The sequence below is a fragment of the Leopardus geoffroyi genome, chromosome A2 (genome assembly GCF_018350155.1).
Source record: "Leopardus geoffroyi isolate Oge1 chromosome A2, O.geoffroyi_Oge1_pat1.0, whole genome shotgun sequence".
Classification (NCBI taxonomy): Eukaryota; Metazoa; Chordata; class Mammalia; order Carnivora; family Felidae; genus Leopardus; species Leopardus geoffroyi.
Genome location: NC_059331.1, coordinates 40,247,455 through 40,273,161, shown reverse-complemented (window position 1 = coordinate 40,273,161; position 25,707 = coordinate 40,247,455). Strand labels below are relative to the sequence as shown.

Sequence of the window (25,707 nt, the reverse complement as noted above, 5' to 3'; positions counted from 1 at the left end):
GGCTGAGAGCTCTCCCTTCTCATGGAAAGGACCACAGCTTAGAGAATTACAGAGAACTTCAAGATGAAAAGCACACATCCTCTCTGGCAGACTGTGTATAATAATTCTTCCACTCAGTTTTTATAGGCCACGCTGACATCCAGGCACCCTCCAATTCCTAAGCATTCCCAACACCCTGTGAGCTTTTCCTTTTCTCTGGAGAACCCCTTTCTGCCATGATGTTGCCCTTACATTCACTTCCACACTTATAATCCATAGCTGGGAGAGAGTAGTGCTTATCCTGAAGTCACATTATCTGGATTTAAACTCCTCTTTTAGTTGTGCGACTTTTCTGCCCGATAGTGCAGAGGGGGACATAAGGGTTCCATGAGGGAAAATATCTAAAAATCCTTTTTGCTTTTATTTATTATTATTATTTTTTAAAGTTTATTTAGTTTTGAAAGAGAGAGGGAGCACAAGTGAGCAGAAGAGGGGCAGAGAGACAGGATCCTAAGCAGGCTCCATGCTGTCAGCGCAGAGGTGAACGCGGGGCTCGAACTCATGAACTGTGAGATCACGACCTGAGCTGAAACCAAGAGTTGGTGCTTAACCAACCGAGCCACCCAGGTGCCCCTGCCTGTGTGCTTTTTAAAAAAAAAAATTTTTTTTTTAACATTTATTTATTTTTGAGACAGAGAGAGACAGAGTGTGAACAGGGGAGGGGCAGAGAGAGAGGGAGACACAGAATCGGAAGCAGGCTCCAGGCTCTGGGCCATCAGCCAGAGCCTGACGTGGGGCTCGAACTCACGGACCGCAAGATCGTGACCTGAGCCAAAGTCGGACGCTCAACCGACTGAGCCACCCAGGTGCCCCTGCCTGTGTGCTTTTAAACGGTGTCTGACCTCAGCCCAATTGTGGCCTTTTGTAACCCCGTGAATCCCATCACTCATTTCTGATACCTGCCTGCATCTGCAATTGCAATTCCTGCTTAAGCACCTGCTAATGTTCCCTGCTGAGTGAATCACTCTAGAAGCCATCTCTGTTTCTGTAAATATGCTGATTGAATCAACAAATATTTATTGAGCGCCTGCTATGTATTCAGTGGACAAAGGAAAGTCTGGTTCCTGCCTTTGTGTTGTTTGAGACTGGTGATGGACGTTTTTGCCTCTTCCCAGGTAATGCAGGACCCACTAAAAAAGGAAACCTTCCCCCTCTTCGCAGCCTCCGTAGAGGACCTAGTCCAGTGAAGGCACTCTAAAGCAGAGGATGAATAGAAAGGCTGTGGAATCAAACAAAGGCTATGTTCGAAGTTGGCTTCTATCACCTCCTGGTTCTATGACGTTGGTGAGTTATCTGGACCCCAATTTAGAAGCAGTAAAAGGAAGCTAAATTATCTGGGGCTGAATTCCAGCTTTATCATGTGCTGGCTGTGACCGTACAGTGTAATGGCTAAGGAGGCAAGCTCTGAAGTCAACCCACTGGGTTTGAATACAGGATTACCACTACTTGCATGCATTCAGGCAAATTACATAATTTTTGTGGGCCAGAGTTTTATCATCTGTAAAAGGAGGAGGACTGTAAATATCACTTGTCCAGAAGGATTCTGGGGAGTACGAACTGAGCTTATAAGTATTTGGAACATGCTGGCACAAAAACAGACACTCAGGTTAATGGAACAGAATAGAGAACCCAGAAATGGGCCCACAAACATATGGCCAACTAATTTTTGACAAAGCAGGAAAGAATATCCAATGGAATAAAGACAGCCTCTTCAGCAAGTGGTGCTGGGAAAACGGGACAGCGACATGCAGAAAAATGAACCTGGACCCCTTTCTTACACCATACACAAAAATAAACTCAAAACGGATGAAAGACCTAAATGTAAGATAGGAAATCATCAAAATACTCGAGGAGAAAGCAGGCAAAAACCTCTTTGACTTCGGCCGCAGCAACTTCTTACTCAACACATCTCCGGAGGCAAGGGAAACAAAAGCAAAAATGAACTATTGGGACCCTCTCCAAATGAAAAGCTTCTGCACAGTGAAAGAAACCATCAGCAAAACTAAAAGGCAACTGACAGAATGGGAGAAGATATTTGCAAGTGCCATAGCAGATAAAGAGTTAGTATCCAAAACCTATAAAGAACTTATCAAACTCAACACCCAAAAAACAAATAATCCAGTGAACAAATGGGCAAAAGACATGAATAGACACCTCTCCAAAGAAGACATCCAGATGGCCAACCAACACATGAAAAACTGCTCAACATTACTCAGCATCAGGGAAATACAAATCAAAACCATGATGAGATACTACCTCACACCTGTCAGAATGGCTAACATTAACAACTCAGGCAATAACAGGTGTTGGCGAGGATGCGGAGAGAGAGGATCTCTTTTGCACTGCTGGTGGGAATGCAAACTGGGGCAGCCACTCTGGAAAACATTATGGAGGCTGCTCAAAAAACTAAAAATAGAACTACCCTGTGACCCAGCAATTGCACTACTAGGCATTTATCCAAGGGATACAGGAATGCTGTTTCGAAGGGACACATGCACCCCCGTGTTTATAGCAGCACTATTAACAATAGCCAAATATGGAAAGAGCCCAAATGTCCATCGATGAATGAATGGATAAAGAAGATGTGGGGGATATATATATATATATATATACATATATATATATATATACATATATATATATATATACATATATATATATATATATATATACACACACACACAATGGAGTATGACCCGGCAATCAAAAAGAATACATATATATATATATATATATATATATATATATATATATATGAGCCCAAATGTCCATCGATGGATGAATAGATAAAGAAGATGTGGGGGATACATATATATATGTATATATATATATATATACACACACACAATGGAGTATGACCTGGCAATCAAAAAGAATGAAATCTTGCGATCTGCAACTACATGGATGGAACCAGAGGGTGTTATGCTAAGTGAAATTAGTCAGAGAAAGACAAATATCATAGGACTTCACTCATATGAGGACTTTAAGACACAGAACAGATGAACACAAGGGAAGCGAAGGAAAAACAATATAAAAATAGGGAGGGGGGACAAAACATAAGATGCTCTTAAATAGAGAGAACAAACAGAGGGTTACTGGAGGGGTTGTGGGAAGGGGGACGGGCTAAATGGGTAAGGGGCACTAAGGAATCTACTCCTGAAATCATTGTTACACTATATACTAACTAACTTGGATGTAAATTTTAAAAAATAATAAAATAAGTATTTGGAAGAGTACCTAGCACATTAGAAAGCATACAATAACTGTAAGCTGTAATAATTATCACCAATGTTACTGTTAAGAACTATTGCATTAGGTCACTGGTAGGATAAAACAAAATCAAGGGAATGAGTCTAGCATAGTTCCCAACACATAGCACATTGGTAATAAATGTTTTACTCCAACTGTTTGTAGCTATGCAGGTGGCCAGTAATTCTTAAACTTTTATGGATCCACGCATCTCTCTCGGAATGCAATGAAAGCTTGGGATGCCTGGGGGGCTCAGTCGGTTAAGTGTCCAACTCTTGGTTTCAACTCAGGTGGTGATCTCACGGTTTTGTAAGCTTGAGCCCCACATCTGGCTCCAAGCTGACAGTGCGGAGCCTGCTTGGGATTCTCTGTCTCCTTCTCTGTCTGCCCTTCCCCCACTTGCACTGCCTCTGTCTCTCTCAAAATAAATAAATAAACTTTAAAAAAAATTGTAAAAAAAGAATCTAACAAAAGCTTTAGACCCCATCGTTGGAAAAGTACAACTGGATATATATAAGAACATTTGCTCATAAATTTAGGGGCTTACCAATCTCCCAAAGACCAGCTAAGAACCCAGCGGTTGAACTCTGAGTATGCAACTGGTTTCTAGACAGAATTCAATTCACATCTTTTACAATCCTTTTCAGAATTTTTCAGAGGAAGAAACACAAAACACATGGAGCATATACATTGAAACAAGCATTTATTCACACACTGCAAGGCAGTGGTGTCGTTGGATGGATAAGGTTCTGCTCCTGCTCTCGGAGAATTTATACTCTTGTACAGCAGACAGCATAGAGTATATAGTAAGATGAACATGTTTTTATCAGGTTTCATAGAAAGGAGGACATTTAAGTAAAGTTTCATTTGAACTCAGGCTTACAGACTAAGGATGGGACTTTGACAGTCAGAAATGCAGGCCTGGAAGAGCATTCAAGGAGAAAATGGCCGGATCATGGTGAAGAGTCTGGAAATCAGAGTGTGCTTTACAAAAGATGAGCCATTCAATTTCGCTAGGATAAATTCAGTCTCTTCCAAGGGGAAGTTAATGGTAACAAACTTGTCATATATAGAATTCTCTGACCTAAAACATTCAAGAAATATCAGTCTATAGTGGATTGCAAGTAACTAACTTTGATTCTAGTTTGAAGAAGAAAATGAATAAGAGAAAGGAATTTGCCTTTGGAAAGAGCGGGCGGCTCATAAAATCAGAGGTAAAGCTGAACTGGGTCAAGAAGTGGGACAGCTCCTGGGCTCTGAGAGGTGGGCACTAATTAATGTCAGCTTTTCACGACTGCTGCCAGTTCCACAACCTTGGCTACTTTCTACTCCTGGATCCCCAGTCAGGTTGGGAGGACATGGTCTGACTGGGTGAGTGGGAGTCAGGAGCAGACTAGGCTCTAAGATTGCTTGCAAGAGTGAATGGGGCATGGGGAGGGAGGGGGAGAGGGAGGGGGTGAAGAGACAGAAAGAGAGAGAGAGGGAGAGAGAGAGGGAAGAGTAATTCCCCTGAGAAAACTGGAGCCCTGTTACCCAAAGAAAGGAAAATCAAGAGTGGGCAGTTAAAAAGTAACAGACGTGTCTCTTTATTCACAAATTTTGCATGGGTTACACTTTGCAATCTCCATTTTTTAAGGGGGGGGAAGGAAAAGAGGGGTGGACTGAAGAGGCAACCCCTATGGAGATCAGTTGATGAACATGCAGAGTGGACTCATGATGGTTATTTGGCATGTGATCAATAACCATTCTGAAATGGATCTATTTTAAGCACGATTATCAGGGCTGTCAAAATCTGATGGTTAAAAGTGACAGCATGGGGAAATGTCCAGGTTACTTTCCGCTGCTCGGGAAATAATACGGTGAGTGGTTTTAAAATTCCAAATCCCCAGAGCCTTAAACCACTGCAATTTATTTTAAAATATTTTTCCAAGCCAAGCCCTGTTTAAGCCCTGAGTCTTTGCTATTTTCCTCTCATTTTACATAGATAAAGAAGCTCATTAACTCATTATCTATGGCTCTGGAGTCTGTTAGTGATCCCTTCAGGAGTCTACATTTATTTCCAGAGCCTTCTAACTATTTGCAAAGTACTGTGTGAATTGATTGTTCCTTACGTTTCTGATTATTTCGTACTCTTGAGATCTCTAAGATTATGGAAGAGCTCAATGCCTGGTCATCTTCACTTCATGGTGAAACAGGCTTACTCCTCATTTGCTATATTACCAACAGAATGGAGGCTGTTGGATTGCATCATTAACAGTTATTTTCATTTTTTAGTTTTGTTTCTTTACTGTCTCATTCTGGAACTAGGCTTTCCTAGCATCCTCTTCTTCCTTCTTCCAGAATGTGCCCTGTTCCAGAGAAGGGCAATTAATTCTTCCAAGAAGGCCTCCCTGATCGCACAATCTAAAGAAGCAATCCTCTCCCTCCAGACAGGCTCTTTCTCTCAACCTCTCATCTGTTCCCTTGATAGCATTTATCACAACGTGTGATTTGTAACTAGTTGCTGTTCTTTGGAAGTCTACCTCTTCCAATTAAAAGGTGGGTATCATGAAAAGAGGAACTTGTCCATTCGGTCTGCTGCCATATCCCCAGTGCCCACCATGGTGGCTGGCACATAGTAGGCGCTCAAAAATACCTGCTGAATGAATGAGTGCATGGAACCTTATACGTTCCTTTACCACATGTGTTCTTCTGCTTTCTCTTACTTTCTCTTTCTCCTTCCTCTCCTCGCTTTCCCTCCTGTGGACTTTCTCCTCTGTTCACTTCCCTTTTTCACTTCATTCTCTTAAATCCATGTGTTCAACCAGCCAACACTTCTGAAGACCAACCCTGCTTCAGGCGTGAAGTCTTGCACGTGAAAGACAAAAAGTAGATACAATCCCTTCCCACAAGGACCCTACAATCTTCATTCTTGTGCTTTGTATCAGAGCTCATGAAACCCCCAGATTCCCCAAACAATAAGGTGTTTCCAGTCTCCCAGAACAGTCCTAACACCAGATAGTGGGGGCTGTCAACTCCAGCAACACACTCATCGCTGCCAGATGCTGGGAGCTCTTTGGGTGGGGGAGGGTCCAGGGTGGCTGCACACTCAAATGCAGGGCTCCAGTGACCCTGGCAGTGTGAGAACAAGGCCCTAATGGGGCCACTGAAGAGACCTGTGCCATGTGAGTATGTGTCCTGCTCCCTGTGGCCCCACCAAACCCGTCACTCAACTACCCTATGTAGAGCCCATGACAACCTGGGTATATTCCAGGGGTATTTCAGCTCTTCCCTCTCCCAGTGGGCAGCATCCTACTGTTACTATCTGGCTGAGTGCCTTGCCTCGTCGTCTATACTTGGCTGGTTTCATTTCCTTCCTTCCCTGCGCACAGCCCACCTTTATGAAAATTATTCCCGAAGAAAGGAGAGACCTAGGGGCTCATGTCTGAGAAAGGAAAATGCCACAAGGCCTTGCTCTTCTGGCTCCTGATGACCAGATTGTGGGTGGTCTCCCTATCCAAAGAGAACTAAGTTTCAGCTGGGCTGGAAATCAGTTATAGGCTGGGCTGGGCAAATTTCTCTCTCTTTCTCTTTCTCCTTAGTCTCTCTCTCTCTTCAAGAATGTGAATTAGGAAACATAGGGGGCTGTTACCAAATATGCATCATCATTGGCTGTGGGCTTGTTAGGCTGGGCCACATATAAAGAGAATGCTGAGAAATAGAATGGAATCAGGTAGGCGTGGAGAGAAGCAAGGACAGCAGAGATCCTGGGGCCTCTGAGGGATAGAGAAATCAGCGTTGGTCCTTAGCAGATTCCCAAGAGGCCTAGCACAATCTGCCCCATGTGTTCCCAGGACCGTCCCCTGGTCCCTTCCTTAGCTGGCCTGACTATAACACATTTTAAAAGGGCACCTGGGTGGCTCAGTTGGTTAAGCGTCTGACTCTCGATTTCAGCTCAGGTTATGATCTCACGGTTCATGGGTTTGAGCCCCGCGTCGGGCTCTATACTGATGGCGTGGAGCCCTGCTTGGGATTCTCTCTCTCTCTGCCCCTCCTCCCATTCTCTCTTTCAAAATAAATAGATAAACATTAAAAAAAAAACACACATTTTAAAAAGTGGTGTTATTGACCACAGGAGGCTATTAAGAGTAATGTTCCAGACATGTGTTCAGGTTTTTTGTGCATTGCTTCTTTGTCCATGGCAACTTACAGAACCATAATAGCAAGTATGTTTATATCCTGTGTTGGGGCCAATCTCCTCTCCTTCTCTCCTTTCTAGGGATAAAGGTGACACATCTTTTTTCAAAATAGTTTTCGGGTTTAGAAAGAGTGATCGCAACCCATATAAACAAAGAAAAGGCTTATAATGTGAAAGATATCAATGGATTTCAGTTCAAAGATCTCATGTTTAATAAAGCACCTGAAAAAGGTATGAAAAAGGAAGATCCAATGCAGGTGACAAAGAATAATCAAGGAGTTACCTAGTAATTTGCTGATCTAAAGCTAGAAAACTTGGTTATTGGTCCTGCTCAGAACCAGGGTTTAGAACAACTTGAAAAATTATTTTATAATGTTCAAGTACTCAATGGATTTACGATGGGGAGCACAGAGAAAACCAGCTGGTTTTCAGCTCCAATTAAAGACAAGGGCTCCTGTCTAATTGCAAAGCTGCTTACAACTGCCTTCAAGTATTATTTACTCACTGATCACGTCCTCAAATAATCTGCAACAGGCTAAGAGGATTTCTGGGGAGGAAATTGTGCGAATCTTTTGAATTCCTATTTGGGAGTATGTACAGATGGGCTTGTAAAAGATAGTTTTAGCCACATTACAGAGGGAAAATTGCAATATTTAAAGGACAAATAATTCAGTGGAGAGATACATTTTGGGATGTCTGCCCAGCTCTGTAGGATTCCCCTTGTTTAGAATTTCCCCTCTCTCCCAAACCCATAGGGCTGAAGTTAGGAGTGGCCTGGGTTTTGTACCCCTCCTCCGTCACTCATTAGCAGTGCTGCAAATTATCGAACAAACTCTCTGTCCCTTGGTATCTTTGTCTGTATAATGGGGATTATATTCTCGGGTGGTTTTGAGGATTAAAGAAGATAATGCTTAGAACAGCACCTGGCATTTAGTAAATAATAAATGTCAGCCATGATTTCTCAGCTCCATGCTCCTGGCCTAGCTGGAACCGTCTGCTTTCTCCCCCTGGGAATTTGGAATTGGGATGGAATTGGGGGTTAATCCTTCCATGTGGCTGCACCTGGAGTATGAAGCCTTGGTACTCTACTTTGAGGCCTGAGGAGCAGAGAATGAGGTCCACAACGAGAAGAATAAACAACCTCAGTGGGAGAAAGCAAGTCCGACCTGGGATCCTCGTCAATTTCCCCGTCCTGCTTCATGTCCCGGGCTGAGCCTGCTGGCCTTCCCGCCCTGGTTTCTAGCAGACATCAGTTTGCTTATAAAAAAGTATCCGGGGCGCCTGGGTGGCGCAGTCGGTTAAGCGTCCGACTTCAGCCAGGTCACTATCTCGCGGTCCGTGAGTTCGAGCCCCGCGTCGGGCTCTGGGCTGATGGCTCAGAGCCTGGAGCCTGTTTCCGATTCTGTGTCTCCCTCTCTCTCTGCCCCTCCCCCGTTCATACTCTGTCTCTCTCTGTCCCAAAAATAAATAAACGTTGAAAAAAAAAAAAAGTATCCTTTGTGCTTGGGCTAACTTGGGGGATCTTTTATATGCAACCAAGAGTCCTAACTAATACATCAACACCTAGAAAAAAAGATGAAATCTGCTTATGAAGAAAAGGAGGAGATACAGACCTTAAATTCCCTGTTACTGTCAGAGGGAAATGGATTAAAACAGGCCACCAGTGAATGGCCAAGACATTCCCTTCATCAATGAATTAGTAGTGGGAATTTTCCCCAGAAACTCGGTTTCAATCTGCTTTTTTTTCTTTTCCAGGATTTGCTCCATTTAGATCCAACGACATACGACATTAGGTTTTAGTTCAGAGTTTTGTTTAAAAAAAATTTCAAGTACAAAGTAGGCGCTTCCAAGGCGACATGACAGACAGAAAGAAGTCTTTATAAACAGGAGTCTCTACTCCAGGATTTTTTCAAAGAAATGGATGGAATAGGTCCAGGTGAGGAGTGCCCTTTTTTTCCCCCAAAGGTCTTTCTCAAGGAGAAAACCTGGTTTTGATTTTTAACAACATAAATAATGGTTTTAGCAAAGAAGAAAGAGGGAAATTTTATTAGTTTTAGGTGTCGACAACAGCCAAGAAACATAGATCAGAAATGTTCTTCTCCCTCCATCCCCCAACTCCGCCAAATCACTGATGTAACAATCTAAGAACATCTTTTGCCTCCCGTGAAAAGAAAAAAGAACTGGGGAATCTAAGTCCTTATTTTAGGCTCATTTAACTCCCAGACAAGTCACTTAACTGTAGGGATCTCAAGAAATCAATTCCCCTCAATCTAGCCATTGTTCAGCTGTGGAAGGCCTCGTGCCTAGCCTATAATGTTGTCATTCAGTTCTGTGCCCTGCCATTAGTTTGGACCACACTTCTTAGAAGAATGGTGTGGCAAAAATCGAAAAGATATTCTCAAAAAACGGAGTCCAGTGTTGGAGGTTTCAACATTTGGCCTTTTGTGTCAGAAGTGTGTGGGCCGCCTCTGGGAGAAGCCCAGGGGGTGAATGAAAGGACGCACTTCACAGGGGACACAGGCACAATTCAGGCTCAGTCAATAGCAGACCAGGCTGGAATGCGCTCTGAGGGGAGAGGTGGGCGGACTCCTACACAAAGGGCATTCTCGCAAGAGAGCCTACCTGGATTGAAATAAAAAATAATATTTAATAAATCCTGGTCTCCCCATGTGATGGCATTCTTGTACTTCTGGTACAGAGGGTACAACATGTCCTCCCAAGCCAAGCCTGTTGGAATCATGCTGTTCTGGAAAAGAGACAACCATTAGAATGGCTGAGGCAAAGCAAATACATTTTGTCCACTGAGAAACAGTGCAGAGGACCCCAAATCCCCCAAATCCCCTTATGAAGCAAATAGGAGGGGTCCTGCTGGCCTCAAGACATAGGACAAAGCAAAACTAGGGCTGGAAACTGTAGAGTTTTGCCAGATGGGGTAGCACATAGATACTAGATGGGCCAGGAACCACTAGTTGGGGCTATAGTTTCCACTCAGAAAACTATGCCCAAATTGAAACTCTCTTTCTTATGCTTAATTCCTGCCTCAGAGGGGAAGGAACAAAATACAGATGGCAGAGTTAAGGTGTCTAAGGGAAAACACCTTCTCCTTGTCTTAACATAATTTACTTCTAAAATAAAAGCAACACATTTATAGACTAAATATTCAAATAGCACACAAAGATAAAATTAAAAAGTAAAAGTATTCTTCCTCCATCCTCCTACCATTTCCACCCCCACTCTTCCCAGAAATATCCACGGTTAACAATCAGGTATTCTCTTAGGTATTCCTTCTGGAAATTTCTAAGCCATAAAAGAGATCATACTTATGGTACCATGCTTTGTTGCATTTTAACTTTTTTCCCTTAATATCTTTTTAGAGATCTTATGTATCTTACCTATAGATTGATCTACTTCTTAATTAGAGGATGGTTTTTTTTAATTGACTAGCTCTCTACTGAGGTTCATTTAAGTTCTTTCCAGTTCTCTACTAGGATAAAAGATGAGGCCATGAGCAGCCTTGTACTAATATCTCTGTATACATATGTAAATATATCCCTAGGATAATTTCACAAAATTTTCCATGGTTTTTGAAGCTTTGGGTAAACACAGAATTCAAACATTATAGAATTCAGAAATGCAACATAACATTCTTGAATAGTAACTGTGCTGTAGCTTTAAATACCATAAACACCTGGGCTCTTCCTGAACAAACATTTCATAACTTTGCAAATATTTTCCTCTTCCCTGGCTCCTTCCTTCCTCACCTACAAGCGCCTTACTTCCAAAAGCAGTACATTGACAATCTAGGAACATCACTGTTGAAATGACAAAATCCCGAATTTTAAACATGAAATATAAAGTATTTCCTTACCTTAAACTGGGCACTTCTTATACGAGTTAAATTCATCAGCATGACTCCTGAATTAACTCCCGCAGAGCCATAGAAAGGGTGCCGAGCAAAGCGGCTGTACCAGCCAATCTTGGGGATTTCATGCTCAGGGGCCATGGCTGCAAGCTGGGTGGCATTAAACTGCCTCAGAAGCTTCCATATGTCATCGACAGGTCTCAGAAAGAGAACGTCGGTGTCCACATAGAGAAGTGAATCCACATCCTTTAAAATCACCTTTGTGTGTTGGGGGGGGGGGTGGGGAGGGGAGAGAAACCAAAACAAAAACAAATCAGAAACAGAGGAAGTAGCCTGATATGTCAACAGGGCCATCAATTTCACTGGTCAAGGCTGAATTGCAGAAAGGGCGGTACCACTCTTAGCTTCCATTCCTCCTTTGACTCCAAGGATACATATTAATTGAAGGGTAGAGACTCAAAGGAAGATAAACCTTCATTTAGTTTGCTTCAATTCTAGGACCCTAGGCTGTATTTGGGAAGGGTTGAACTTTCAGTCCATCAGCATACGGACTGAGGGTCTCTTGTGTACTTTCATCCTTCAGTGAAGCCATCTGTCTTTCTCAGTTTTTCTTAGAATGAGGGCCTGGCATTGGACAGCCTAAAGTGGACAATCCCTAGACTAGCTCATGACAGGCTTTGGGGTAAATACTCTCTGTCTCTGGATCCATTTCTTCTAGTGCCGATGGGTATAACTGCACCTTTTTGTGTGTTTTTTTTTTTTTTCAACGTTTATTTATTTTTTTTGGGACAGAGAGAGACAGAGCATGAACGGGGGAGGGGCAGAGAGAGAGGGAGACACACAGAATCGGAAACAGGCTCCAGGCTCTGAGCCATCAGCACAGAGCCTGACGGGGGGCTCGAACTCACAGACCGCGAGATCGTGACCTGGCTGAAGTCAGACGCTTAACTGACTGCGCCACCCAGGCGCCCCTTTTTGAATAAACATTTTCAGCTAAGATTTAGTCTCGGGAACAGGCGAAACAAATCATTGGCAAGCTTGGTTTGTAGATCAGGGATTGGCAAACTTTTTCTCTAAAGGGTCAGATAATAAATCTTTCAGTCTCTTTCAGTCTCTTTTCACGGCAACAAGTCTGCCATGGAAGCATGAAAGTTACAACAATGCATAAAGGAACGGGCACGGCTGTGTTCCAATGAAACTTTATTTGCGGACACTAAAATTTGTATTTTATAGAATTTTCAGATGGTACAAAATCTTTTGATTTTTTTTTTAACCATTTGAAATGTAAAAGCCATTCTTAGCTCATGGGCTGTGGATTTCAACCTCTATTGCTGTTCTTTCAAGCCAGCCATCTAATAAAGCAAATGAATTCTCCTGTCCTAACTGCTTTGCTTACCAGAGTTTTGCCTTGGAGTTAGAGATTTCAAAGCCTTAGTTAGTAATAGTGTTATTTGCCTTGTTTTGCCATTATTCCCCAAATTTAGTGGTAGCTTAATTAAGGAAGGATTTGAATATTCCTGTATCCCTGGCCTAATGTTATCCAAACAGCACCACAACACCTACTACCATAGTGACACTTGCATTGGGGTGAATGTCTGTACCTTCAAAATTCACATGCTAAAGCCCTAACCCCCAACGTGATGGTATTTGTAGATGGGGCCTATGGGAGGAAATTAAGGTTCAATTAGGTCATGAGAGTGGGGTCTTCATGAAGGGATGAGTGCCCTTATAAGAAGAGAGGCCAGACACCTTGGTCTCCGTCTATCATGAAAGAAAATAATGAGAAGCAGTGCCTCAAGCCAGGAAGAGGTACTTAAACCCGACCACGCTGGCACCCTGATCTTTGACTTCCAGCCGCCAGACCTATGAGAAAAGAAATTTCTGTGGTTTAAGCCACCCAATCTATGGTATTTTGTTACGGCAAGCCGACTAAGACAATATTCCATTGGAATCTCCAATATTTAAAACTGATGAACAAGTATGTGCACTATATGATGTAGGTATCATGCAGATTTCAGATTTGAATGATTTCAGAGCTTATGTGATCAGCCACAGGATTCAGCTTTCTTTCTCATCTAGTAGAGGAATAGATTTTACAAACCAATAAAATGAAATTAAGAATAACGATCACAAAAAAAATTAATAATAATAATGATCACCTATCATTTCTTAAAAGATTATCTTGACATCCATCTTAACAACTTGACAATCTCGATTTTAGAATTAAGATGAATCCTTCGAATTGAACACACAAACTTAAAAACTCCCCTACCTTATCCTTATTTTTTCTTATTTTCCCATGGAAAGGTAAAAAAATTTGCCACAGATTAGCCTCTGTTTGATAATTTTTTTTTTTAATTACAGTTCCAGAATACGCTGGAGCAAGGGCAAACTCTCTACAAAAGTATTAGTAAATGGATGTTATGATAAAAATTATGAACTACATGTAAATACAATTATGATGTCTTGCATGTCCAACACAATCCCAAGGGCTCAACATTCTGCCAATTTATTTTACTGGGAAGAAAACCTAAAGCAAAATAAAGGGCTCTGCCCAAGTTCATATGTCAAATAATGCTAATGATGGCTGCATTTTGGCTAATAAGGTTATAACAAGATTAAGTCACTTTCTAGAATGTGTTTTCAGGGAAAAGAGACTGTATGGTGTTCCAATATAAAGCTAACTTAGAATTACAGAATTCGAGAGGAAGAGAAACCTATTTAAACCCATGTGAAATAGTACAAATTTCTCTTTATGGCTGATTATCTAATAAGGCCTGAATAAAAGCTCACAATGTAATGTTTTAATAAATTAAGGGTTATGCAGTCATCTGCCCAAAAGAATCAAGCTTGGTGATTTGCACTTGATCTTAGCCAAAAGGCTAAGAAGTGATAAGCTTGCTGACTTGATCACCCTAATTATTTTCTTGGCCTTAATCATTTTTATTAAAGTTATCATTACTTTCTTCTTCAAAATGTTACCACTCCTCATCAAAACAAAAAAGAAGAAAACAAAAAGACTCTTCTGAAGAAGGTCTGGAAAAAAAAAAAAAAAACTAAAAAGATCTGAAGAATGGACATATTCCAACATGAAGTTACAGGCAATATCTTTAATCAAGAGAGAAAAAGGCAAAAAAAGTTGTAACAGAAATTTATAAAATGAGAATAAACTCACTTACATAGGGTAAAATTTTTATTTAACCCATATCCAATTATTTGATATGAAAGACTGCTCCCGTTTTTTATTATTAGAGACAACACTACAATAGGTGCCTTTCTAGGGAAATTTCTAAGCACATAATAAGGCATTTCTTTTTCTCCTTTTTTTAATTTAATTTTTTCAAGTTTGTTGGTTTATTTATTTATTTGGGGGGGCGCGGAATGAGCACGAGTGTGGGAGGGGCAAAGAGAGAGAGAGGAGAGAGAGAATCCCAAGCAGGCTCCACGCTGTCAGCGCAGAGCTCCAGGTGGGGCTTGAGCTCATGAATCTGTGACATCATAACCTGAGCCGAAACAGAGACTTGGCTGTTTAACCAACTGAGCCACTCAGGTACCCTGGCATTTCTTTTTAATGTAGCAAATATTTACGCAGTTCAAAATAAAAATATCCTGAAGTAAATTTATTGACAGTTTATTCTTCCTTGTGATTCTGTCACCAACTCCCTTTCTTAGAGGTAACCGCTGATAACGGACTGCCCTTTGCTGTGCCAGAGATATTTTATGCATGTATAGAGCTATGCATGTACAATCCCCTTTCATGCTACAAATGGTAGCAGAGCACACACAATGTTATCGGCCTGCTGTAAAAATAAATAAATAAAACAGTCATGCAGGAGGACTTGACGTATCGGCACACAAAGATTTTGTTTATTGTTTTTTACTTATTATTATCTACTTACATGTTATAGAACATTTAGGTCGTTTTCAAGCTTTTGTTATGAAAAAAAAGTGTCACAGTGAGAAACCTCCTCATCTTAACTCATTTCCAGCACACATGAGTTTCTCTGTTGGATAAATTCCTTAGTCAAAGAGTACATGCATTTGTACGCGTGATACATATTGCCAAACTACTTCTCTAGAAGTGCACCCCTTTGGACTTCAACCAGCAAGGTAAGAGGGTGCCTTTTTGATCACACTTCAGGGTCTGGGCCTACACGGAGCACACCTCAGGGTTTCAGCCTTGCAATTCATTTTAGTTCATATTTTCTTGCAAGTCTTGCCCTGGAGGACTGCCTGGGATCGTGCACTATGGCAAGAAGTGATGCATATCTGGAAGACCAGTGAGGAACATTTAAGGACACTTGGATTCCAGTGCTGGCACCCACGCAGGCCCCAGATCCGAATGCTTCATAGGTGGAAACCCTCTACAAACCTTCTCCAAGCCATATCTAACACCTCCTCTGGTGATGTGTGATTCTGGAGACGTGCTTCCTGGACTAGGACCAAGGGACACGGAAGAAAAATTTAGGAATACATTTTCTGGCTGTTAATTCTGGAAAACTTGCAAGTCTTCAGTTAAGAAGGCAAAGCCAGGGGTGCCTGGGTGGCTCAGTCGGTTAAGCATCTGACTTCTACTCAGGTCATGATCTCGTCGTTTGTGAGTTGCGTCGGGCTCTGTGCTGACAGCTCAGAGCCTGGAGCCTGCTTGAGTTTCTTTGTCTCCCTCTCTCTCTGCCCCTCCCCCGCTTGTTTTCTCTCTCTCTCTCTCTCTCTCTCTCTCTGTCCCCCTCTCTCTCTCTGTCAAAAATAAATAAAACATTAAAACAAATCTTTTTACAAAAGGCAAAGCCAGTTCAACCTATGCTACAGATAGCAAACTAAGGCCTGTGGGTTAAATTCAGCCAGTGAATGGATTTTTAAGAAAATTTCATACATAGCCTTTTGGAAAAATTGAATTAGTTGGCAACATTTTTTTAAAACTGAAGGTTTCTCAGAAATATCTGCATTTCTGTCTTAAAAGAAATCGACGGCCCCAGCAAGAACAGCCTGCATCCTACAAGGGAAAAATCTGCTGGTGCTGGTTTACAGGCACTCCTTGAATTTTCTGCTCATTTATACAATAAACATTTATGGAGGGTCCACTAGGTGCCAGGGGTGACCAGCAGTGACCAAGACAGACAAAAATCTTTGCCTTCATGAGGGTGTCCGATAATAAATAAGATACATTATACCGATGATATAGTATGTAAGCAGGAGAAGAATAAAGCAGGGAAAGGGACCAGGGGTACCAGGAACACAGGGAGTTTGCAATTTTGAATCGGGTTGGAGAGAAAGTGTTGCTCAGAAGGGGTGAGCAAATGGGAATAAAGCAGGCTGGCACACTTCCAGAACAGCTGGGGACCAGTGTGCTTGGACCAGGGCCAACACACGGAAGAAGAGTCAGGGAAGGAGACAGAGAGGTACGTGGGCCAGTTAGGGCTTTGTTTGCCCTGGGAAGAACTTTGGCTTTTACCCTGAATGACATGGAAGCCACTGACGAGATTCAACAGCGGGGTGACACGATCTGACTCAGAGAAATGGTCACTGTGGATGTTGCACTGAGAACAGATGACTGCAGTATGCAGGGGAAGCAGGGAGACCAGTTAGAACACCATTTTATTTATTTTTTTATTTTTATTTATTTAAAAAAAAAAATTTTTTTTAATGTTTATTTATTTTTGAGACACAGAGAGACAGAGCATGAACAGGGGAGGGGCAGAGAGAGAGGGAGACACAGAATCGGAAACAGGCTCCAGGCTCTGAGCGGTCAGCACAGAGCCCGACGCGGGGCTCGAACTCACGGACCGCGAGATCATGACCTGAGCCGAAGTCGGACGCTTAACCGACCGAGCCACCCAGGCGCCCCAGGACACCATTTTCATAATTCAGTTGAGATGTGACGGCGTAGTGGCAACCCAGCAAGGGAGTAGTGGTTGAATCCTCCATGTAGTTTAAAGACAGGGCCAACAGGATTTCCTGATGGACTCTACGTGTCATGTGAGACAAGGGAAAAGTCAAGTGCAACTCCAAGGATTTTAACCTGAACAAAAGGTACCACAGAGTCACCTTTAACTGAGATGCCACTTGATATGTGTCACTCCCGAGTTACCTGTCTGGCCCTCGCAGGGCAACGGCCCATTTGTGACCGTTGAAGCCTAGTTCCTTCACTCCCTCCTCTGCATCAGCGCTCCCTGAAATGTAAAGAAGTCCATGGGTGCTCCTGGGAGAGGATATATGGATGGGGGGTGTCTGGGGCAATGGTCAAATCATCTAGTGCTTGACCACAGTGGTGGTTACAAGGGTGTGAGCTTATTAAACTAAGCATTTAGAGTTTTGGTAGGTAGGCCCTATTTCCAAACAGACACACAGAAGCAGCCCTAACGATACACGTCGGAGAAGGGACAATCCTTAAAATCTCGAGTCTGGTATTTGTGAGTTCAGTTCCTGGCAGGATGACCTCCTAGCCCTGTGACTTTGGACAAGACCCTCAGGCTTTCCAGGCCTCAGCTCCCCATCTGTAAAAACTGTAAAGCAGTATCACCACCACCACCCTGGTCCCCAGGTTGTCCTCACGACCCAGAGAAACAACACACACGAGGTACGTGGTACCATGGCTGGTGGACGTAAGTACTCCATAACTAACAGTGCTGTTACTGTAAGAAGTCTCTTGTTCTCCCTCGTCAGGCGTCAAGTGTAATTAGCCACCATTCCCAGCAATGCCCACAGCCCTTCAAAACACGTCAACCACAAAAAACCTCTTACACAGAGTCAGGCAGAGAAGAAACGAAGTTTTTGAACTTTCTTTCTTTCTTTTTTTTTTTTTCAACGTTTATTTATTTTTGGGACAGAGAGAGACAGAGCACGAACGGGGGAGGGGCAGAGAGAGAGGGAGACACAGAATCGGAAACAGGCTCCAGGCTCTGAGCCATCAGCCCAGAGCCCGACGCGGGGCTCGAACTCATGGACCGCGAGATCGGGACCTGGCTGAAGTCGGACGCTTAACCGACTGCGCCACCCAGGCGCCCCAGAACTTTCTAATATCATAATCTACTTATTACCTTGAGGGAAAACAAGTCCAGAAGGCCTTTTTACTCTTTATCTGAAAAAAACAACAAAACACCAGGAGAAAAGGAAAAAAAAAAACCTCACTCTTTCTGTAACAGTGTGTCTCTGGAGGCTAATTCTGCAGCAATGATTGCGGGTATTAATTTGAAGAAGATCATTTGGCCGTGATATAATGGGAAGAGGAATATTTACCGAAAGGATGTAAAATTAGCCATTCTAATTCCCTTATGGAAATCAGTCAGTGCTAGAAATGAGGCCTTTGTTTTCTTAGGAAAGCGGGGCAGATAGGGAGCACACAATAGCTATTTGTACACGATCCTGCGGGTGTAATGGGCACTCCTGGACCTGCTCCATTCACTGCCTCAACCTGCTGGCTCCTTGTGCTTTGTGAGGACAAGAGGCTGGCCACAGGCAACAAAATTCTCAAGGGCTCAACAGCTTACCTTCAAGTTTGTTTTGCTCCAGTCCTGTTCTGACTTTGACAGTACAATTTGGCGGTGAAAAGCTTTGGGTTTGAAGTCTAATTACAGTAGCCACCCCCCCAGTCCAGGAGGGATACATTCCCAGACCCCTGGTGGGTACCTGAAACGGTGGATAATACTGAGTCCCCTATTTATATTGTGTTTTCTCCTGTGTGTATATATCTATGATAAAGTTTAATTTATAAATTAGGCACAGCAAGAGGCTAATAATAACTAATAATAAAATGGAACAATTATTATGATATACTGTAATAAGTTACGTGACTGTTGTCTCTCTTAGGGCCGCGTGGGTGGCTCAGTCCGTTAAATGGCCGACCTCGGCTCAGGTCATGATCTCATGGCTTGTGGGTTCGAGCCCCGTGTCGGGCTCTGTACTGACAGCGTGGAGCCTGGAGCCTGCTTCGGATTCTGTGTCTCTGTCTCTCTCTGCCCCTCCCCCCCTCAAAAATAAAAATAAGCATCAAAATATCTTATTGTACTCTCCTCACCCTTCTATGACAATGTGAGATGATAAAACGCCTACGAGATGACATGACGGGAAGTGAGCAATGCAGGCACTGTGACGAACCGTCAGGCTACCGAGGACCTCTGGCCCTATGTGAGAAGGAGGACCACCTGCTTCTGAACTGAGGCTGAACAAAGGTAACCGAAACTGCAAAACGTGGATGAGACAGGATTACTGTATTTGAAAACAATTCAGGGGCGCCTGGGTGGCGCAGTCGGTTAAGCGTCCAACTTTAGCCAGGTCACGATCTCGCGGTCCGTGAGTTCGAGCCCCGCGTCGGGCTCTGGGCTGATGGCTCAGAGCCTGGAACCTGTTTCCGATTCTGTGTCTCCCTCTCTCTCTGCCCCTCCCCCGTTCATGCTCTGTCTCTCTCTGTCCCAAAAATAAACGTTGAAAAAAAAAAAAAAAGAAAATTCAAATCCCGTGTCTGCTACTAAGTGTGTGGTCTTGGGCAAGCCACTGATGCCTCCTAAGCTTCAGTTTCTCATCCTGTGAGGGGCATAGGTAGCCCACTTCATAGCACTGCTGGGATGATGAAATGAGACAGGGCGTGCGAAGTGTGTGGCAAACACATAGCAGGCACTCGGTCAATGTTGACAGTCCATGCTCTGCTCAAGGGCTAAGATCCTTGATTCACAGTGTGGGGTACAAGTACCTGGCTATCGCAGTAGCGGCAGTTGTAGAAGCAGTATAGAAAGAACAAGGCATATCCTCTGTTCTCAAGGAAGTCTAATGGGGGATGCAGGTAAAAAGCAGAGCAAAGTGAGGTGTGGGGGATGACAGGGGTAGCACAGAAGCACACAGCAGGGCCCCTAAACCAGTCTGCGGTGAAAGCAGGGAAGACTTCCCAGAAGAAGCAACATCTCTGCTGAGCAATAAGTGAACAGCAGGGCAAAGAGTTCTAAAGGTAAGTGGAACAGCATGTGAAAAGGTCCACAACCGAGAGAGAGAGAGAGAGAGAGAGAGAGAGAGAGAGCAGAATGGGATGGCAAGGTGCCGGGTGGGGCTGAAGCTGAAAGCAGGAAAGCCAGGCTGGTGAGCGATTAGACTAGCAGAGTGAGCAGGGTCCCAACAGAAGCTACGCTGACTGGATCCTGAGACCAAAGGGGAGATGTCAAATGATGTGAACCATGGGGGCGCCTGGGCCGCTCAGTCCATTAAGCGTCCGACTTCTGCTTGGATCATGATCTCACAGATCCTGAGTTCGAGCCCCACATTGGACTCTGCTGACAGCTCAGAGCCCGGAGCCTGCTTCAGATACTGTTTCTCCCTCTCTCTCTGCTCTTCCCCTGTTCGCACTCTATCTCTCTCTCTCAGAAATAAACATTAAAAAAAAAAAAATGATGTGACAGAAAACCCAAGGTCAGATGCTTCCCCTTCTACTCACATTGCCCACACCAAACCCTAGAGGGTTCCATCAGCTTTTCCTCCAAGAACATATGAATCTACCCTTTACTCTCCCTCTCCAAGGCATGATTACAGCTCCCCCAGAAGTCTGGAAAGGTCTGTTTGCTAGTCTGTGTCCACACTTATCCCCCTGGAATGTATTCTTCACAGAGTATCCAGAGGGATTTTTAATCTTTGACCCATGGGTTATTTACAAGTGTGTGGTTTGATTTCCAAACATTTGGGATTTTCCAGATTTCTTTGTTATTCATCAGAAAAAAAATTTTTCAATGTTTATTTCTGAGAGAGAGAGACACACACACGCAGTACAAGCGGGGGTGGGGCAGAGAGAGAGGGAGACACAGAATCCGAAGCAGGCTCCAGGCTCTGAGCTGTCAGCACAGAGCCTGACATAGGGCTGGAACCCACTAACTGTGAGATCATGACCTGAGCTGAAGTCGGACGCTTAACCAGCTGAGCCACCCAGGCGCCCCATCTCTTGTTATTTATTTCTAACTTAATTATCGTGTAGTCACAGAGCAGAGTCTACATGGTTTCAGTCCTCTCAAATTTATGGCCCAGCATATGGTGGATCTTGGTGAATGTTCCCCATACATGTGAAAAGGAGGTTTATTTTGCAGTTGTTGGGTGGAGTATTCTATAAGTTCTGTAGCTGTCAACTTGGTTTGATAGTGTTGTCAAGGACTTCTGTACCCATACCGATTTTCTGTTTGTTTATTCTAACCAAAGGAGCTCCATGGAGTTTTACCTCCAGACATTAAAGAAGAGGTAGAGAATTGTGAAATTACTGCAAATTCACTTACATCAAGAGATATGATGAAGTCCCAGTAGTTTATTTTTGCTTTTGTTTCCCTTGTCTCAGGAGACATATCTAGTAAAAAGTTGCTTTGGCCGATGTCAAAGAGGTTACTGCCTATGTTCTCCTCTAGGATTTTAATGGTTTCTTGCTTCACCTTTATGTCTTTTTAAAACACTTTTTTAAGTTTATGTATTTATTTCTTAAATATATTTTTTAAAGTTTATTAATTTATTTCAGAGAGACAGAGACAGCATGCATGGGGAAGGGGCAGAAAGAGAGGGAGACAGAATCTCAAGCAGGCGCCATGCTGCCAGCACAGAACCCGATGTAGGGCTTGAATTCATGAAACTGTGAGATCATGGCCTGAGCCAAAACCAAGAGTCAGAAGCTTAACTGACTGAGCCACCCAGGAGCCCCATGTTTATTTTGAGAGAGAGAGAGAAAGAGAAAGAGAGAGAGAGAGGGCATGCATGAGGGGCAGAGAGAGAGGGAGAGAGAAAGAATCCTAAGCAGGCTCCATACCATCAGTGTGGAGCCCGATGTAGGGCTTGAACTCACCAACCTTGAGAAAATGACCCGAGCTGAGATCAAGAGTCAGACACTCAACCTACTGAGCCAACCAGGTGCCCCCACATTGAGGTCTTTAATCCATTTTGAAGTTTACTCATATGTGGAATTTAAGAAACAAAACAAATGATCCTTGGGGGGAGAAAGAGAGAGAAAGGCAAACCAAGAAACAGACTCTTAACTACAATGAACAAAGCGATGGTTACCAGAGGGGGCGTGGGCTGAGGGGATGGGTGAAATAGGTGATGGGAATTAAAGAGGGCACTTATTGTGATGAGCACTGAGTGTTGTAAGTGTGAAACTACTAAATTGTACCCCTGAAACTAATATTACACTCTATGTTAGCTAACTGGAATTTAAATAAAAACTAAAAAAAAAAAAAAAAAAAAAAATCCAGCTATGATTTGGGACCATCACTCATTTTCACATTAATCAGTCAATTATCAAAAGGGAAGTGTTGAAGTCTCCAACTCAGCCTGTGGATTTGTCTATTTGTCTAAGTATGTTTTTGCTTTGTAGCTTTGGAAGTTCTGTTACTCATTTAGGTGGGTGACATCTTCCCGATGGCTTGATCCTTATACCATTATGAACTGCTTGGGAGGCTTTTTCAAAAAATCTACTTTAGAGGATGCCACTTGCCTTCTTAAACCCCCTCAAGACTTGTCACTGAACTTTAAGTAGTCACAGACATACCATTGCCCATAAAAGGCCCTGGAGAATGGACATGCTCTGCTCACCTCCAACCTCGTCTTCTATCAGTGGTGTTCTTTCACCTCCTAGCCTAACCTAAGGTTTTTCTGGCTTCAGGGTCTTAAACTTTTCATTATCACTCTGTTACTGTCAAAGTCACAGAGGCTGGGGAGTGAAATAACTTACTACAGAGCCAATAAGCTCTTGATTCTCTTCCTACATACGGCCAAGGTCTCCTCTGTCGGAGTCTTAAGTCTTTGCTGAAACAGGCACTAACACATAAATCTCTTCTTTCAGAAGGAAAATAAATGGAAACTGGGGACTTCTTATTTACCAAGGAATCAGCTTTGGGAATGTTCTCTCACTACATTCCCTAAGTTCTTGACATCTGAGGTAAAGAAGATAAGGTCTCCAAATATGCTTAAAAAGAGCATGTTTATTTGGGCACCTGGGTGGCTCAGTCAGTTGAGCACCCGAATTTGGCTCAGGTCACGGTCTCACCGCTCATGAGTTTGAGCCCCACATTGGGTGCTCTGCTATCAGCACAGAGCCTGCTTTGGATCCTCTGTCCCCCTTCTCTCTGCCCTTTCCCTGCTTACTCTTTCTCTCAAAAATAAATAAAACATTAAAAAGTTCTTTAAAGGGGCGCCTGGGTGGCGCAGTCGGTTAAGCGTCCGACTTCAGCCAGGTCACGATCTCGCCGTCTGTGAGTTCGAGCCCCGCGTCAGGCTCTGGGCTGATGGCTCAGAGCCTAGAGCCTGTTTCCGATTCTGTGTCTCTCTCTCTCTGCCCCTCCCCCGTTCATGCTCTGTCTCTCTCTGTCCCAAAAATAAATAAACGTTGAAAAAAAAAATTTTTTTTAAAAAAAAAGTTCTTTAAAAAAGAGCATGTTTATTGGCTATGAAATACATGTGCAGCCTCTGATGCTTTCGTCAGTTTCAAGGTTTGTGAGCTATTGTTTTAGATAATTGCTTAAAAAATCAGAACTATGATTAGTGTGAAAATGGACGCCATTCCCAGATCATACGTGCTGCTGTAAATAAGTTAGCAATGATTTGATGTTTCTCCCCTCGTTGGGAGCCTGTCCATAAAGCTCCATTGAGTTTCTGTGACTGGGAATAAGCAACTTCCCTGGCCTGTCAGTGAAGCCTTCCCCCATGGGAAGCAGAGCTTTCCACTCACTGTTCTAGAACACCCAGTTCTGACTTATCCTTCAGATCCGAGCTCAGATGGTACCTCCTCAGTAAGGCTTCCTGGAGAACGCCCACCCTTCCCCCTTCCCAGTCTCCTCATCACAACACCTAAGAACTCTCTCCCACCACTTCTTACACCAGTGGCCTTTGTTAAATTATTTTCTCATTTACTGCTTGCTTCCCTGATTAGAATAGAAGCTCTGTGAGGGCAAGACCCTCTGTACCTACTTAACTTCTGAAGTCCATGTACCTAGCACAATGCCTGGTATAGAGATTAGGCATCCAATAAATATTTATAGAAACTAAGGAATTCAACTGCTGACCTGCATCAGAACCACTGTAAAACTTGAAATGCTTTAAGGCTGATCGGTGGATAAGACAGGTCCTGAGAAATGAGATGGTCTGTGAGCAAATGAAGTCTCGAAGACCCAAGGGGTCTAAGCATATAATATAAGACAGCTAAGGGCTAAGCATATAATTCCATTCCCTTACCTCTCAAGCATCTCTACAACGTCCTTAAAACTGAAGGAAAGGTAAAGGAACCAGAGGGGGGAGGACAGAACAGAAGGAAAGACAAAGGAGCCATTCAGATCCAAGTAGAACCAAACTCTAGAGAGGGAGCCTTTGGAAAATGCCATCAACGATAATCAGAAGAAGGTAAAAACATGTAAAGAGGGTTAGAGCAGGAGGGGGCAACAGAGAGGAGGAAAGGACAAGGTTTCAAGAAGTAGAAAAAAAGAAATATTTTTTGGCCAGGTGAAGAAGACATCTATGCATATGAAAAATAAGAGACCTGTTTATGACTAAAATAGCCACAATCTATCTAGTCAGAATCAGCAAGGCACAGACCCTGTATTTACTAAATCAGATCATGAGTGAAGAAATGGTGCTCCCGTGGAAAGGTACAGGAAAGGCAGACACTATTTTTTTTTTTTAATGTTTTTATTTATTTTTGAAGGAAAGAGAGAGACAGAGCATGAGTGGGGGAGGAGCAGAGAGAGAGGGAGACACAGAATCGGAAGCAGGCTCCAGGCTGTGAGCTGTCGGCACAGAGCCCAACGCGGGGCTCGAACCCACAAACTGTGAGATCATGACCTGAGCCGAAGCTGGATGCTCAACCGACTGAGCCACCCAAGCGCCCCAGGCAGACGCTATTTTAGTGTGGGAAGATAGAACAGCTCTGGAGACGGATGGCGGTGCACAGCCCTGCATGTACTCAGCGCCACAGCACTGGAGGCTTAAACACAGTTCCAATGGTTAAAAGCATTTTATATTGCATATATCTTACAGTAAAAACAGGGGAAAGGGAAACACAGGCACTGTTAGCACGCCTTTGCAATTAAAGTGCGGTTTACACAATGTACTCCGTGGGGTTACTTAACCTATTTCTACCTTGGTGAATTTTCACTTCCCTAAGCCAAATATACTCAAGGCATTTTTCCAAGGTATTCTTTCATTCTTTCATTTCCACAGTTCAATCAGGTCCCTGTCCTTTTTTTCTCTTCTTGTTTTGAAATATCAGTCATACAGCACATTCTCCTCCAGGCAAGATGTCTATCAAAGCTGACCAAGAGGACATCTCGGGGCAAGAAAGGAGCAAGAGAGAGCAACCCCTCCGCTACCTGCCTCCAGCTCTCTTAACAGAAAGTTTTCCCCTGCGGGGGGGTGGGGGGGGGTGGGTGAGCAGATTCTG

At 43.3% G+C, this 25,707-nt stretch overlaps 1 protein-coding gene across 1 annotated transcript in view; it reads right to left on the bottom strand.

Annotated features, from left to right (window-relative positions):
• GXYLT2 (glucoside xylosyltransferase 2) overlaps positions 1-25,707 on the bottom strand; it is a 97,473-nt gene that overhangs the window by 10,197 nt on the left and 61,569 nt on the right. The window contains exons 4-5 of the mRNA XM_045493563.1: positions 11,334-11,585; positions 10,088-10,211 (exon numbers count right to left, since the gene is read on the bottom strand). Of these exons, the coding sequence (XP_045349519.1) occupies positions 10,088-10,211; positions 11,334-11,585 (376 nt within the window). The remainder of the gene's footprint in view (positions 1-10,087; positions 10,212-11,333; positions 11,586-25,707) is intronic.